At 46.0% G+C, this 17129-nt stretch overlaps 1 protein-coding gene across 1 annotated transcript in view; it reads right to left on the reverse strand.

The window, feature by feature from the left end:
• Positions 1–2902: 2902 nt before the first annotated feature.
• Positions 2903–17129, reverse strand: part of NCS1 (neuronal calcium sensor 1) — a 36558-nt gene continuing 22331 nt past the window's right edge. The window contains exons 4-8 of the mRNA XM_069942909.1: positions 16730–16808; positions 11714–11802; positions 10881–10958; positions 10658–10778; positions 2903–6536 (exon numbers count right to left, since the gene is read on the reverse strand). Of these exons, the coding sequence (XP_069799010.1) occupies positions 10680–10778; positions 10881–10958; positions 11714–11802; positions 16730–16808 (345 nt within the window). The 3' untranslated portion in view covers positions 2903–6536; positions 10658–10679. The remainder of the gene's footprint in view (positions 6537–10657; positions 10779–10880; positions 10959–11713; positions 11803–16729; positions 16809–17129) is intronic.

Here is a 17129-nt window from a genome sequence, read left to right on the forward strand (position 1 = left end):
ATACAGGATGTAACTCAGGATCAGTAATGTATGTACACAGTGACCCCACCAGCAGAATAGTGAGTGCAGCTCTGGGGTATAATACAGGATGTAACTCAGGATCAGTAATGTATGTACACAGTAACTCTGGGATAAAATACAGAGGTTTATACAGGGATGAATTGTCATTGTTGGACTTGGACAGGTTTTGAACAAGTGACGTATCTTCAATCACCTACTTCTTTCATGGATGCAGACAGTCTTCTCAATGATCCTGTGTAGTTGATGTTTTCAGTTCAGTTCTTTAAGCAGATTAACCTTCATGATACGATCTGGTTGTGATCTTGAGGTCAATGGATTCTGCTTGGGGATGTAATGTTTTCTTCTTCCTCTAAGGATAGACAATCAATGTGCATTCAAGAGAATCCCTTTAACCCATGTGTTATTCAGTGTAATTCACACTTGTCTAACCAAAGTAGATAACACCAAACAGATTAACCTCTAAGGGTGCAGCTACGAGTGCTGAATGGCAGTGTCTACATGTGTCCCAAAATCCTGGAAAAGTTGCTGTATAAAGCATGTAGCTTTGCTGCACCTGAATGCCCATCATTGAAGAGTCTCAAAACACAGGACTAGCCAGAAATCCCTCCGGGAATGACCCAGCCAGGAAGAAGAGCCCATGGAGCGTCTTGGCTGGGTCATTCCCGGAGGGATTTCTGGCTAGTCCTGTGTTTTGAGGCTCCATGGGCTCCTCTTTTGTATATTCATGTTTGCCAGGGGGCAATGCACCTAGGACTTCACTGCATTGAGCGCTTTCACTAGCAGCCGGCAGTGTTGTCGTTTGGCTGGTCTCCCTGAGTTCAGCAATCTGTTTCTTTTATGGCTCTACTAGGCATTGCTCCCACCTAGCCAGAATCCTGCTCCACACTGATGAGGGGCAACACCCCGAAACAGCTGTATGTGGATGGTTACCTGGCCTTGGTTTATCCCTTGTCATTACATTGACTTATAAGGCCACTTATTATGGTGGATTTGGTGGTTTCCTAACAGGAGCCGCCCCCTGGCTGGGTCATTCCCGGAGGGATTTCTGGCTAATCCTGTGTTTTGAGACTCTTCAATGAGGCTCCATGGGCTCCTCTTTTGTATATTCATGTTTCTTAGGGGGCAATGCACCTAGGACTTCACTGCATTGAGCGCTTTCACTAGCAGCCGGCAGTGTTGTCGTTTGGCTGGTCTCCCTGAGTTCAGCAATCTGTTTCTTTTATGAATGCCCATCATATGGCACAATGGTGGTGAAAGCTCAGAGAGATGTGTAACATTAGTATCACACAAGCATGTCATTGCCATAGAGATAATCCCTGCAGCTATATACTGTATAATGAGCTCACAGGTTCCCCCTAGTGGAGGCTGCAGGCAAGCAGAAAACACAAAGCTATGACTACTATAGGGATGAAGGAAACAATACACATAGGAACAAATGAGAGGCAGGAGGAGCGCACTGTAAAGTGCCGAATGATGTATGTGTTTTATTGAACATTTATAAAAAATGAAATAAAATTCAAATAAAATCAAATAAAAATACAATTTATAAATATTGTACATTTGTTTCAGGTTTTTTTGTTCCCTTTGAAACCAAACCACAATGTAAGCATTGCACAGAGCCCTGCACAGAGCCTTGCACGGAGCACTGCAGAGCATTGCACACAGAGCCTTACACAGAGCACTGCAAAGCCTTGCACACAGAGCACTGCGCAGAGCCTTGCAAGGAGCACTGCAGAGCCTTGCACACAGAGCACTGCACAGAGCCTTGCAAGGAGCACTGCAGAGCCTTGCACACAGAGCACTGCGCAGAGCTCTGCACAGAGCAGCCCCTCCTCTTATCTTTGTTTTGGTACAAAGAAAGATTTTGCATCAAGATACTTGTAGCATTTCCCACATGCGGATTGTAACACTGACAGACGAGGGCAGATCCATTTAGATTTACTCAGCTCGTTTAATGAAACTGTAGACAAGGCAACAAGACATGCAGAAGAGAAGAGCCAGCCAGGGCACAATGGAGACGCCACCAGCGCTTCATGGAGAAAGCTATTTACTCCGAGGCTTCTGCAGTATACATAGTAGTCCTGACCCATCCTTCAAGCCACACCCACACTGGATGACCACCCCTCTTCATATAAGCCACGCCTTTTCCTAAACACATATCTATATGTTTAGCGTCCACCCTCTTCTCTCCCCTGGTGATGGCTGCGAGCGTACAGAATCATGTAACATAACAAGAGTATGCAGGGGATTTGTATAAGAACAGATTCAGTCAGTATATTGAGAGAGGTGAAGAGTCACTAAATGCAGCCGCCATGTGTCCACCAACCATATAGCGTACCCGTCATTGTAAAAGAATAGAAAAGCTTGTGTCACAGGGACATAGCAAAAGATTGGATGAGTCAGGATCTCACTGGAGAAGGACAACTTCTGAGTGTCAGTGCCCCTTTAAGCTAATTGGTGGGGGTGTTATGACAGTCAAACCTTGGTCATCTATCCTATCCATCTATCCTATAACCAGTGATTTGGCGCCTTGTGTTAAAAGCCACAGTAATGCAGGATCCTAGGTCCGAGCCCTCACAGAGTGACACCAATTGTTCCCTGGTCACCACCTTCCCACTTTGCGCAACTATTTTTTTTAACTTTGCGGCACATTTGCAGGTTTTACAGCAGGTTTAGCTGAATGCGTCTGCTATGGGCCAATCTTAGAAAGGTCCAGGCTTTGTTTCTAATCTCTAGCACTGGATCCAGTCATGCAGGTTAATGAGATAATCAATCATTCTTCTAGGGCTGTATTTACCACTAGGCACCCGTCGTACAGTGCCTAGGGCAGCACCTTGCAGGGGGGCAGCACCAGGGAGCAGGGGAAGGAAAAAACAATTACTTTTATTTTTTTAGCCTCCCACCTCCTGTTCAGACTTGCCAGTAAATCCGGTGTCTTTTCCAGGGGGGGTGGGGGGTATGGTGGTATTGGTAAGGTCTGGTAAGGCCAATCAGTGCGTGAAGATGGAGCGTCTTCAGGTTTAGTGCCTAGGGCAGCAGCAGTTGTTAATACGGCCCTGCATTCTTCATGGGATTCTAAAAGGAGAGCAAAGCTTCTTTACACAGGAAAACTGCAATGGATATCAGGCCTCAACACATGATCAACCAGGCCTAACCATAGGAACCATCTGTACATGGTCAGAGAGCAGCAGGGAGATACCTCTACATAGATTGTTATTGAGTTCAATGCGTGCTGAGCCCCATGTAGTGATGACTGCAGGCGGACAAAGTATCTCTATGGCAGGTGAAGCAAGGGACTACAAGTCCCAGCATGGATCACACTAACCAGCCCCCAGCTACTGCACAACTATAACTCCCATCATGCTTTGTGGGAAACTCAGGACAAAGATTAGGCCCATTAGCATTCAAAACCAAAAAAAACGGGAAAAAAAAAAATTCTGCCGTATTTCATGGAGAGATACACTATGTGCACGATTACTGAGAAGTCTGTAACATATGACCGCAATTTATCATTTCCAAATAAAAGGGACTCTCCGTCACCTGCGTGTCAGTATTGAGTCATCACCCCATCAGCGCCCCCCAATGGTCTGGCCTGACATTCTACAGGAAGACCACAACCTGCTAACTGTAATGAAGGGGCCAAAGCGACCCGGTGTCACTGCGGATTTACACACGATATATCCACTCCCAGTAAAACCGTCGCAAAACATGTTACACGTATGTGATAAGAAACTACCAAACAGGAGGCATAGAGACTCCATTACAGTCATCTGGCCCAGGTATAGGCTGGAATACTGCCACAATGCTAATATACATGAACCTCTCATCCTACAATCATTTATGTAAGATGGCCGCCATTGTTCTGTGCTTCTTCCTTCATGGATAATGGTATAATGCTGCTCACTGATGTCACTGGTGATGATGTCATAAGGTGGCAGACTATAGCAGAATCCTAGAAGACAGTGAAAAGCTATTGCAGATGACATAGTTATTACACTTGTATTAATTACTAGAGCCCCCCAAATATTCTCTGTATATTACACTCCGCAGTGTCCTGTCCCCAGACCCATTTACCAGGAAGATTTAACCCAACTATAGAGCTCTAATGTGGTCTAAGGGGGTGCGGGTATTACTTCTGTAATAGAGACCCCAAATGTGGCAGTATGTGACACTGTGTGACACTGCATCCCTGGTGCTGCCAGAGGCTTTGGCATTATGTCTGTAGATGAGTACAATATGTCCTATGGGGGTCACAAGCTGCTAGAACAGATGGCACTGACATGGGGGGCTTCAAGACTCCTAGACTGCAGCAATGATACTTCAACATTACACGAGGTCGCCATTCTGAATCCGGGCATTGAAGAGTAGTGGTACATTCATAATGGTCTTTTCCAGCAGCAAAGGGGTTAAGCAGCTTATAATCCACACCGCTGGTCCTATACACGTATATAAAATGCACTCACTTCCCACCATAGAGCTTGACACAGCTGTTATAGAGCGGCATGGATGGGGCGGGGCATGTGCGCCAAACAGAAAGAAATATGGTAATTTACTTTGGCAAAGTTGCACCTGGAGAACATGGCACAAGTCTTCAGAATTATTCTGACTTCCAGATTTTCTCAGGGTTTAACTCAAGACGACCCCTCATCTAAAGAACTACTGCCACCACCATCCTCATCATCCATCTCATATACAAGTTATCTGACAATATATCCATCCTCATGGGATGATGTCGCTCTGAGTCATTTTGTATTTTGGCCAATAAGCAGTTTAGTTTTGGGGGCATCAATAACTTGTTCACTTCTTACATTTTGTAGGCATGAAAGAACTTCCCTGAATATCTCACCGTTGTATGTGCCATAGGAACAGACGGCAATAAGGTAAGCCGCGTTTACCTATTCACAATGGAGCTTTATACTGAGGTTGTCTGACGTCCCGGCCGTCACCATGGGAGGTGTCAAGGAGGTGCAGCAGAGTTACCAAGCCCGACCTCATTGCTATGGTAGAGATCTCCAGCATTCCATCAGGAGACCACTACAGCTGTCAATCATAGCTAGGAGGAGGGGCCTGGGAAGAGAGTCCAGGGCACCTCATGTGCAGGCTCCACCTTCTGGACACTTACCATGGTGACACCAGAAGACGTCTTTCATGCAAGCTACGTGACCAAATTACAACGTAAGATTACATTCTTCTCTCCCAGCAATTTTAATGGCTCATTTTACTTTTTAGAAGACAATGCCATGTACAATATACTTTACTGTCATCCTTAGGGAACGTACCGTTGTATTTTGCAGCAGAAATAATCAGAATAAATTAAAAGGTTAGTACCCATTTGCTGCATAAAGTATAAATGTGTAAGTGTTCCTCAACCTGTGTTACTACAACTCCCAGCATGTCCTGACAGCCCTGTAGCTGCAGCATCTGGGACAGCGTTTCCCTGCTCGTAGCTCTACAGCTATTTCAACACTACAACTTCGAGCATGACTGCCGGGGGATGATGGGAGCTGCGGCCGCCAGGGGATAACGGGAGCTGTAGCTTCCAGAGGGTGATGGGAGTTGTAGTCGCTGGGGGATGAAGCCGCCGGGGGATGATGGAAGCTGCGGCCGGCGGGGGATGATGGGGGGATGAAGCCGCCAGGGGATGATGGAAGCTGCGGCTGCCAGGGGTGATGGGGGATGAAGCCGCCAGGGGATGATGTGGGGATGAAGCCGCCGGGGGATGATGAAAGCTGCGGCTGCCAGGGGTGATGGGAGTTGTAGCCGCCTGGGGATGATGGGAGCAGCAGTTTTGCTACAGCTGGAGAGCCACAGGTTGGGGAACACTTCGTTAACTGACTGTGAACACGATAAACAAAAGAAGGTGAATTGCAGCCAATATGCACCCCCAACCCCTCAAGCATGTGACACAACTACATACAAAATAAATTAAAAAAAGATATGCTATATATATGTATACAAAAAAACACAATTATTCACAAAAAAAGCACAATTCAGCATCATGTACATTGAGCCATGGTGCACTGCTCTGGAACACACACAGATCCAACCAGGTCCTCCAAGATCCTCTCCTAAAAGTCTTTGTTTCTTGAATACTGAAGGAGTGGGACGGCCTCATCCATAGTCTCCGTCAGCTCTTACAATCCTCCCCTTCTGCCTCCGGGGGGTAATGCTTCGCTCCTCCACAGAAGGGACAGTTTGAGGACTTGTGGCGGCCCCTGGAAGAAGAGCGATTGGGGCCAGCTCATCCTTGTGAATATACAATCCTCTCCAAGTGCAGGGTAACACGAGAAGCAGCAAGAAGATGACGGGACGCTGTAAGAACTGAAGCATGCCTGGTGCTGCAGCGCCGCCCTGCTGGCTGCCAGTGCTGAGTGAAGGTGGTCAGGAGGGAGGAGAGGGCAGCATGTCTAGATGGGCGTCCTTATCCTTGCGCTGTATGGGAGTGATGGATAAGAGGGAGATAAGCTGCTGACATTGGTCTGGTGGCACAGGAAAGGGATTATTACCCAAGGCATCTGGAAAAACAGATAAAACAGCATTAATACCCACCGGTCAGGCCTGGCGTGTGGTCACACAACCTGACTGGTTCATCTACAGGTTAGAACTGACACAACATGGTGGCACAAGTGTGGATAAGGATGGTGCAATCTGAGCCGCGGGCAAATCCCCCGGACATTTACATGGCCTCTATGGCTGCATGACAGATCGCTAGGTAACTACACTGATACATTGTAGCAAAGCTCCAGAACAGGATTAAGAGAACGATGTATGGTTATACACTGTAGCGGATACACAGCTGTAGGATGTATCAGGTCTGTGAACCATCTCAGCCTATGACTGTAAGTAAGCAGCAAGCAGGGAACCTGCAGGTGGTTATATAGAAAGCAGCACAACAATGAGCAAGATATAGGGACATGGAACCAGAATCCTCAGGTGACGGCTTATCCACCCAGAAACTAGGTGAACAGAAATCCATCATACCCGATCCTTTTACCCCCAACATCAGCCAATAGGGGACAGCTGGAGGGTCCCTGTTCAGATCTGCAGCTGACCCATCATAGCTTCAGCCTCTATGTATATAGTGCAGTATTCCCCAACCCGCAAATACACAACTCCCATCGTGCGCCCGATTTACAACTCCCATCGTGCGCCCGATTCACAACTCCCATCGTGCGCCCGATTCACAACTCCCATTGTGCGCCCGATACACAACTCCCATTGTGCGCCCGATACACAACTCCCATTGTGCGCCCGATACACAACTCCCATCATGTATCAAGAGCATTTGGCGTTATTGGAGTTGTAGTTTTGAAAGATTTGTAAAGGTTTCCAACACTTTCGTTTTCCAAGTGCATGATGGGAGTAGCAGTTTTGCAACAGGTAAAGGATTGCACAGATTTGGGAACACAGCTGTAATGTGTATGGGGATCTGTCCACGCATGATGGGTATTGTAGTTTTGTGGGAGCTGGAGCTGCACAGATTGGGGAGTGATCATTTGCACTTGTACTGCCGGCCGTGTGTGTTACACTTGTATTGATGGCCTTGTGTGTTGCACTTGTATTGCCGGCCGTGTGTGTTGCACTTGTATTCCAGGCCGTGTGTGTTGCACTTGTACTGCCGGCCGTGTGTTTTGCACTTGTATTCCAGGCCGTTTGTGTTGCACTTGTATTCCAGGCCGGGTGTGTTGCACTTGTATTCCAGGCCGGGTGTGTTGCACTTGTATTCCAGGCCGGGTGTGTTGCACTTGTATTCCAGGCCGGGTGTGTTGCACTTGTATTCCAGGCCGGGTGTGTTGCACTTGTATTCCAGGCCGGGTGTGTTGCACTTGTATTCCAGGCCGGGTGTGTTGCACTTGTATTCCCGGCCGGGTGTGTTGCACTTGAGTGTGTTGCACTTGTATTCACGGCCATGTGTGTTGCACTTGTATTGCCGGCCGTGTGTGTTGCACTTGTATTGCCGGCCGTGTGTGTTGCACTTGTTGCATCGCTCAGTATAAGCCTGCAGTGGTGACGCAGCGCCCCCTCATCCTCTCCGCCCCCACGATACATGATGGCTGCTGTATTCCTGCTCCTCACTGAAGGATATTTTTCCTAGAATTCAGGTTCTAAGCAGAATTCCTGCAGCCGCTTCCTATAATGTCTGACAGCTTCTGCACAAAACAGATGGAGCGGTCAGAGGAAACTTCCTGGGGATCCCTGGAGTTCTCGAGTAAAGGAGATAGAAGAGGTTTTATATAGAGAGATCCCACCTGATGCTGGTGTCATGTACTACAGAGATCTCACCGGTGCACCGCGCTCGCTGCCGGAACATCCTATTCATCTGAATGTGCTTTACAGAAATCTATGTGCCGTCTGCAGAAGCCATTCACATCAACAGATTTCCATCTGCAGACAGCTCAGTAAGGACGTGTTCACACTGCACTTGTGTTTACATCAAATCAATATGTTGTATACCGATATAACCTCCAGATATTACATCATATGTGACTGATATCAGCCGCTCCTCTTATAACGCTCCAGCACTGATATAACCTCCTATTACATCATATGTGACTGATATCAGCCGCTCCTCTTATAACGCTCCAGCACTGATATAACCTCCTATTACATCATGTGACTGATATCAGCCGCTCCTCTTATAACGCTCCAGTACTGATATATCCTCCTATTACATCATATCTGACTGATATCAGCCGCTCCTCTTATAACGCTCCAGCACTGATATAACCTCCTATTACATCATGTGACTGATATCAGCCGCTCCTCTTATAACGCTCCAGCACTGATATAACCTCCTATTACATCTTATGTGACTGATATCAGCCGCTCCTTATAACGCTCCAGTACTGATATAACCTCCTATTACATCATATGTGACTGATATCAGCCGCTCCTCTTATAACGCTCCAGTACTGATATATCCTCCTATTACATCATATGTGACTGATATCAGCCGCTCCTCTTATAACGCTCCAGCACTGATATAACCTCCTATTACATAATATGTGACTGATATCAGTCGCTCCTCTTTCAGCAGTGATACAACTCAGCACTGTGGCACAGCAGTGCCCCCTTGTGGTGATGCAATCCTTGAGTCCCTCTCTATAGGTCAGTCGGGGATACTGGTGGATCTTACAGACAGGGACAGCAGTGGTTTGTACGCCTCCCGGTGGTTCCTGGTGGCCGGTGATGTCAGTGCGATCTCTTCCTCTGGAGGTCACACCTAATCCTAACTCTGGTGTTATGTAGGACGATTCAGACTGTGACAGGGAGCTGTGAACAGTGGGAGGCGGCAGATTCCCAGGGGAAGCTCCTGGAGGCGTCTATGATCAGACGGGGAGGCACCCTTCGCTGATCATACCTGGTTATTGCACAGGGATCTTTCCTACTGCAATAAGTGAGTGAGCAGAATGAACTCCCTGCTGGGAACATCGGTCTTACACTAAACTACAGCAATGACCCATGACTAGTATGAAGTAGTCGCTGAAAAAACATGCTGGATGCAGCCCTAAGTACTAGCTGTGAGGTACTGGTACAGAAGGGGGGACCGTAACCTTACTCTACCATGTAACCCCTATACAACAAGTCTCTAGTACTGAGGCTCGGGTGCACCCCCTATAGCTGCACCATGGTACAATCCTCTCATCCTGTACCCCACATTGCACTGGTATAACAGGGCACATCTACTTATCACTATTAAAGGGGAACAAGAAGTCTAATCTGCTGATAGCCGCTTATTCTCAGGGGGGGCTGAGGATGAAAATACGTCTCTTACCTTCATCCTCGGTGCCTTTCCTGTGCACTTAGTTGTTTACTCCACAGCACTGGCTGGCCCCCATAGTACCGATCCACCCCTGACTGTCCAGCCCCTTTTAATGATAATCAATGAAGCAGGCCAGATGTTATGGGGCCGGGGCAGTGCTCCTAATGGTCTTACCGGATTGAGGAGTAAACGACTAAGGCTACATTCACACATCTGTAGTGCTCCATGCTTCATTAGCATAGCAATCCAGGCCGCAAAATGGTACGTCCTATTTTTTTTCGGCACGGATACGGACATGTGAACGTTGGCCAATGAATAACATTGGTCCTATATTCCGTCCGCCACTGCATGCACGCGATTGTGGACAGAACAACGGATGTGTGAATGTAGCCTAAGTGTATGGGAACAGTGCAGAGGATGAAGGTAAGACACACACTTTAATCATCAGCTTCTCCTGCGCAATAGGGAGATATCGGCTGGTTAGTTTTGTCTAACCTGCTGATAGTTCCCCTTTAATATTCACTGTATTCAGCGCTTGCTGGAACTTGTAGTGCTACAGAATGTACAACAATACTAATCCATGTGTCCAGGCTCTGATCTCCATACAGCAGAGATGTGACAGGGCCCCGGGCTCTAATACAGGAACAGTCAGTGTAAAGGTTTAGTACCAGCCCCACAGTAACGTCATAATCCAGGAACTCCTGCACGTCCTACTAGAACAAAACAAAAAATAAATAGAAGCCGGAGCCTGGACCCCGCTTATGGCAGCCGCTTATCTTCTCTGACCTCTGATGTCATTTTCACCCATTTTCCTATGAGGATGCAGTTGTATCATGAGTGTCCACCCCACAGCGCCCCCCTCAGGTCACTTACACACAGTTGTGGTCGGGGGTCCCTATACCAGCCCGTCATATAGCGATAGCGCTTGCACAATTGAGGGGTCTGCCTTTGATCCTTCTTGAAACTCCTGCAGGGTGAGTTTACCATCTGAATTCTGTAAAGAAGGTGCAGGAAAGGTTACAGGGCAAAGCTCTCGCCTCCCCAGGTTATAACCTCCACCCCCATCCACTAGAACAGCTCCCATCCGTTCTCTCACCTTGTCCATCATTGCAAAAATCCGATCTACTCTTTTCTCCGGAGTGTTCTCCTCTTCAGGTAGCTCCACTGTGTTCCCCTGCCAGAAGACACATGACGATGAATCCCCTGCATCCTCATCCATGTAAGAACAGCTTCTGGCACATACCCCCCAGCCGCTGCCTCCCCTGTCTGCAGGCTGTGCCTGGTATTGCAGCTCAGCTCCACTGGACTGTATGAGGCTGCGGACAGGCATGGCACTGCTACCAAAAGCTATTTCTGTAGTATAAACCATTTGCCAGTAATGTGTCTGGTTACAGCAGACGCTACGCGCCATCTACCTGACTGCTGATATTCTATAGGGCTGGGCTCACACTGCCTTTTTGCCTTTTCTTCATTGTTTTATACAAAAAGCGTAGGAAAAACTGACGCATTTGTGTGCATCCATTTCGATCCGTTTTTCCATTATAAAAAAAACTGCATCCTTTTATTTGGTGTACACAAAAATGTGGTGCGTATTGATAATGGAAGTCAATGGAAAAAACAGATCAAAATGGATGCACACAAATGCGTCAGTTTTTTGCAAAAATGCAATGTGAACCCAGCCTAAGGCTCCCTTCCTTGTCTCCTGCTCGCCTCATACTTATACTTAGCCTAAACAAGCAAAGCTGCAGTGTAAAGCAAGGAGGCAGAAGATGGCAGCAGGCTGAAAGACAGGAGCTGGATCTGAGACTACAAGAACAGCAGCAGGTATCATCCAGCGGGGGGAATGCAGGGCTCTAGCCTCCCTGCTGCAGTATACGGGTGTATGGACGTCCCGGAGGCTCCGGCACATGGATCAGCATCACCACTTACCACCATCTGATAAATGGCGTCCACTATGTCCAGCATCTCATTCCGGGTGATGTAGCCGTCATTGTCCAAGTCATAGAGCTTAAAAGCCCCTAGAGAAAGGAGAATCTGCAGTCATCTAATCTATGTCAAAAGCAGATCTGAGTATCTAAGCTGTGATACTCTCAAATGTGCTGGTTATGTAAGCCGGTCTAATGCAGTAGTGTATCTAATCCTATCATGTGATCAGTGTATCCAGCTATCATGTGTAATGGCTGCTGTATCTAATCCTATCATGTGTGATACTGTATGCTGAGCTGCTGTATCTAATCCTATCATGTGCGATACTTTATGCTGAGCTGCTGTATCTAATCCTATCATGTGTGATCCTGTATGCTGAGCTGCTGTATCTAATCCTATCATGTGTGATACTGTATGCTGAGCTGCTGTATCTAATTCTGTCATGTGTGATACTGTGTTGAGCTGCTGTATCTAATTCTGTCATGTGTGATACTGTATGCTGAGCTGCTGTATCTAATCCTATCATGTGTGATACTTTATGCTGAGCTGCTGTATCTAATCCTATCATGTGTGATACTGTATGCTGAGCTGCTGTATCTAATCCTATCATGTGTGATACTGTATGCTGAGCTGCTGTATCTAATCCTATCATGTAAAGAGACATAAAGGCAAAGAGGAAGGACCGCGCTCAAGTAAACCAAAATGTACATATAGTGGGTAAAAGTTCCACTTACTTCACGTGGGGGATAGATAACCAGTATCTTATCCCCCCTCCAAGAAGGCCGATATTCGTATAAACCAGGGTAGGTGCGGTGAAGGATGCCACAGGTCATAAGTGTTAGGTATTTTCAGTGGCATGGCGGCCACCTTTCTCAAGTCACAGATAACCAAAGGACAAACATACAAATAGTGAAATTATAAATACTTACACCACACCGGTCCCGTTTATCGCCCCATCCGGGGGGGGGGGGGGGGAAGGGCGGCACTCCACCTATGCGACTCCCGGAAGTGTACGCCGGATGCGTGTCAGGCTGGCCCACAGACGTCACATCCGCCTCGCCGACGCATCCAGTCTGTCACTGGACGGCGGACGTAATCGGCGCGACGCTGGGCCCAGCAAGCACGTCACCTGCGTTCCACTCCGGAACGCACACGTGGATCGCCACCCATCCAGCGCTCGGGACGCAGCCATGACGTGGCGCCGATGCGTGCGCTTCAAGTTGGAACGCATTCATGGTGCAGAATAATACAATAATAAAACAGTAAAATATCAGGTCTAAAACAATAAAAGCCATATGAAAATGTTTGTAAAACCACAATTAGAATTATATGGTACATATCTATGACCCTCATAATAAAATGGCAAACCTATTGAATATACTAGGGGGGGGGGGGGGGAGAAAATAATTATAAAGTATTCATAAGGTGAAGATATATTTATGTTATACTAATATATTTGTTCTTAGAGAATTATTATATAGTATTAGTAAGGTAAAGATATATTTATGTTAAATTACTAATATATTTGTTCTAATGACTCGTTTAGGCCGTTAGGGTGTAGAGTGTCCAGCCGAAAAATCCAGAACATCTCTTTATTGCACAGACTCCCATATGTTTCTTTGTGGATAACGGTTAATACAGTAGGATCTTTATTATGTACCTGTGTAAAGTGTCTGGAGACACTATGCTTCATACGGCCATGTATAATGTTAAAACGATGGTTATTTAGTCTTTGTCTAAGGGGATTAATTGTCCGGCCGACGTATCTTAGCCCACAGGGGCATTCTAACATGTATATTACATATTTTGTTTCACATGTGAGATGTTGTTTAAAGTAAAAAGGTTTATCCTCATCTTTAATATCAATACATTTGGTTTGTGTGTGATATGTTTGCAACATTTACATCGGGGTTTCCCACATTTAAATACACCAGTAGCTAGCGTTTCTACAATGTTTTTTCTCGGATTTTCAGATATAGGTACTGATGGAGCTAGGAGGTTTTTTAAGGTTTTATTTTTTCTAAAAATGCATATCGGTTTCTTAGTTATTTGATCTGCTAAATATGGATCACTATCTAAAATTCTCCAGTTATTTGGTACTATCATCTTAATCTGATTGTGGTTCGTATTGTATCGAGTGATGAACGCTGTCTCAAATTCTTTCTTGGAGGTATTATCTTCTTTTTCTTTCCCTTTTTTTGGGACTAAACTGGCGGCTTGTGAAGAACCCATAGCCCTCTTTTTAGCCCCTTCAATCAAAGACTCCGGATAGTTCTTCTCTTTAAACCTTTTGGTTAATATTGTAAGTTGTTCCTCACACATCTCATTGGTACTGCAATTTCTCTCCTTATCCTCTTCATTTGGCCATAGGGTATATTTTTCTTCCAGCTTTTTAAATGACAGCTACGAAAGCTACGAAAATCCACGTCAAAAGCCACGTCATCGCTGCGTCCCGGGCGCTGGATGGGTGGCGATCCACGTGTGCTTTCTGGAGTGGAACGCAGGTGACGTGCTTGCTGGGCCCAGCGTCACGCCGATTACGTCCGCCGTCCAGTGACAGACTGGATGCGGTGGCGAGGCGGATGTGACGTCTGTGGGCCAGCCTGACACGCATCCGGCGTACACTTCCGGGAGTCGCATAGGTGGAGTGCCGCCCTTCCCCCCCCCCCCCCCCCCCCTGGATGGGGCGATGAACGGGACCGGTGTGGTGTAAGTATTTATAACTTCACTGTTTGTATGTTTGTCCTTTGGTTATCTGTGACTTGAGAAAGGTGGCCGCCATGCCACTGAAACGCGTCGTCTTTTAAAATACCTAACACTTATGACCTGTGGCATCCTTCACCGCACCTACCCTGGTTTATACCAATATCGGCCTTCTTGGAGGGGGATAAGATACTGGTTATCTATCCCCCACGTGAAGTAAGTGGAACTTTTACCCACTATATGTACATTTTGGTTTACTTGAGCGCGGTCCTTCCTCTTTGCCTTTATGTCTCTTTGTATTTATACACCGGTGTAGTGATCTACGCTCAGGTATTGGACCGGCGCCCTCCACCAGTGGATGTCCAGAGGGACAAGTAACCTATATACCTTCCTGGCTTTGGGTGATGTGGGTGTCTTTGTGGACAATACCCACATTCACCGGGCGAGTCCCTTTCATTATTATTTTGGATGAGCGCTGCTCTATGTTCTTCTTTCTTCTAATCCTATCATGTGTGATACTGTATGCTGAGCTGCTGTATCTAATCCTATCATGTGTGATACTGTATGCTGAGCTGCTGTATCTAATCCTATCATGTGTGATACTGTATGCTGAGCTGCTGTATCTAATCCTATCATGTGTGATACTGTATGCTGAGCTGCTGTATCTAATCCTCTCATGTGTGATACTGTATGCTGAGCTGCTGTATCTAATCCTATCATGTGTGATACTGTATGCTGAGCTGCTGTATCTAATCCTATCATGTGTGATACTGTATGCTGAGCTGCTGTATCTAATCCTATCATGTGTGATACTGTCTGCTGAGCTGCTGTATCTAATCCTATCATGTGTGATACTGTCTGCTGAGCTGCTGTATCTAATCCTATCATGTGTGATACTGTATGCTGAGCTGCTGTATCTAATCCTATCATGTGTGATACTGTATGCTAAGCTGCTGTATCTAATCCTATCATGTGTGATACTGTATGCTGAGCTGCTGTATCTAATCCTATCATGTGTGATACTGTATGCTGAGCTGCTGTATCTAATCCTATCATGTGTGATACTGTATGCTAAGCTGCTGTATCTAATCCTATCATGTGTGATACTGTATGCTGAGCTGCTGTATCTAATCCTATCATGTGTGATACTGTATGCTGAGCTGCTGTATCTAATCCTGTCATGTGTGATACTGTATGCTGAGCTGCTGTATCTAATCCTGTCATGTGTGATACTGTATGCTGAGCTGCTGTATCTAATCTTATCATGTGTGATACTGTGTGCTGAGCTGCTGTATCTAATCCTATCATGTGTGATACTGTATGCTGAGCTGCTGTATCTAATCCTATCATGTGTGATAATGAATGCTGGGCTGCTGTATCTAATCCTATCATGTGTGATACTGTCTGCTGTATCTAATCCTATCATGTGTGATACTGTCTGATAAACCACTGGGTCTAAGCTTAGCATGTATAATACTATCCTCTGCACTCCTGTATCTAATGTTATGGGTGATCCTGACTGCAGTATCTAAGCCTTTTATGTTTCTGTATCTAAGCCTATCACATGCAATACTGTCTGTTGAGCTTCTGCATCTAATTCTCTAATGTGTGATACTGTCTGCTGACATGCTGTATCTAATCCTATTATCTGTCAAAGGTACCTTTAGGATCCTATTAGGATTAGATACAGCAGTTCACCAGACAGTATCACAAACCACACATTAACAGGATTAGATACTGCAGCTCAGCAGACAATATAATACATGACAGGATTAGATACGGCAGCTCACCAGACTGTATGACACATAAATTGTGCGATACCGCCTGCTCAGATGCTGTACTTAATCCTATCTTATGTGATACAATCAGCCGACATGCTGCATCGAAGCCTATCATGTGTGATACCATCTGCTGAGCTGCTGCATCTAAGCCTATCATGTGTGATACCATCTGCTGAGCTGCTGCATCTAAGCCTATCATGTGTGATACCATCTGCTGAGCTGCTGCATCTAAGCCTATCATGTGTGATACCATCTGCTGAGCTGCTGCATCTAAGCCTATCATGTGTGATACCATCTGCTGAGCTGCTGCATCTAAGCCTATCATGTGTGATACCATCTGCTGAGCTGCTGTATCTAAGCCTATCATGTGTGATACCATCTGCTGAGATGCTGTATCTAAGCCTATCATGTGATACCATCTGCTGAGCTGCTGTATCTAAGCCTATCATGTGTGATACCATCTGCTGAGATGCTGTATCTAAGCCTAGCTGTTGTCCACAAAACCCAATGACATAAATCTACAGGGATCACTTACATCTCAGCTTCTCGTCCAGAGTCCCGCGTGAGGTCACCGACAAGGCCTGGATAAACTCCGAGAACTCAATCCTCCCGTCCTGCCAATAGGAATTGGGCTTTATCATTACAGCACAAGCCAGTTTATTTCCTCCATACAGAGATAAAACCCTACAGCCCTGGGTGATTGAGATATATATATATATATATATATAGATATATGTATAGATAAATATATATATATATATATATATATATATATATATATATATATATATATATATATATACACACACACACACACACACCAACAGCTACCTAATATGCTGACATCTCCATCACCAGCCACAATGGAAGGTATGATGGGAATACAGGGAGCCACAGGATGGGCCTATATACTGTACTATATACACAGGGCTTAA

This window comes from Dendropsophus ebraccatus, chromosome 10 (assembly GCF_027789765.1).
Source record: "Dendropsophus ebraccatus isolate aDenEbr1 chromosome 10, aDenEbr1.pat, whole genome shotgun sequence".
NCBI lineage: Eukaryota > Metazoa > Chordata > Amphibia > Anura > Hylidae > Dendropsophus > Dendropsophus ebraccatus.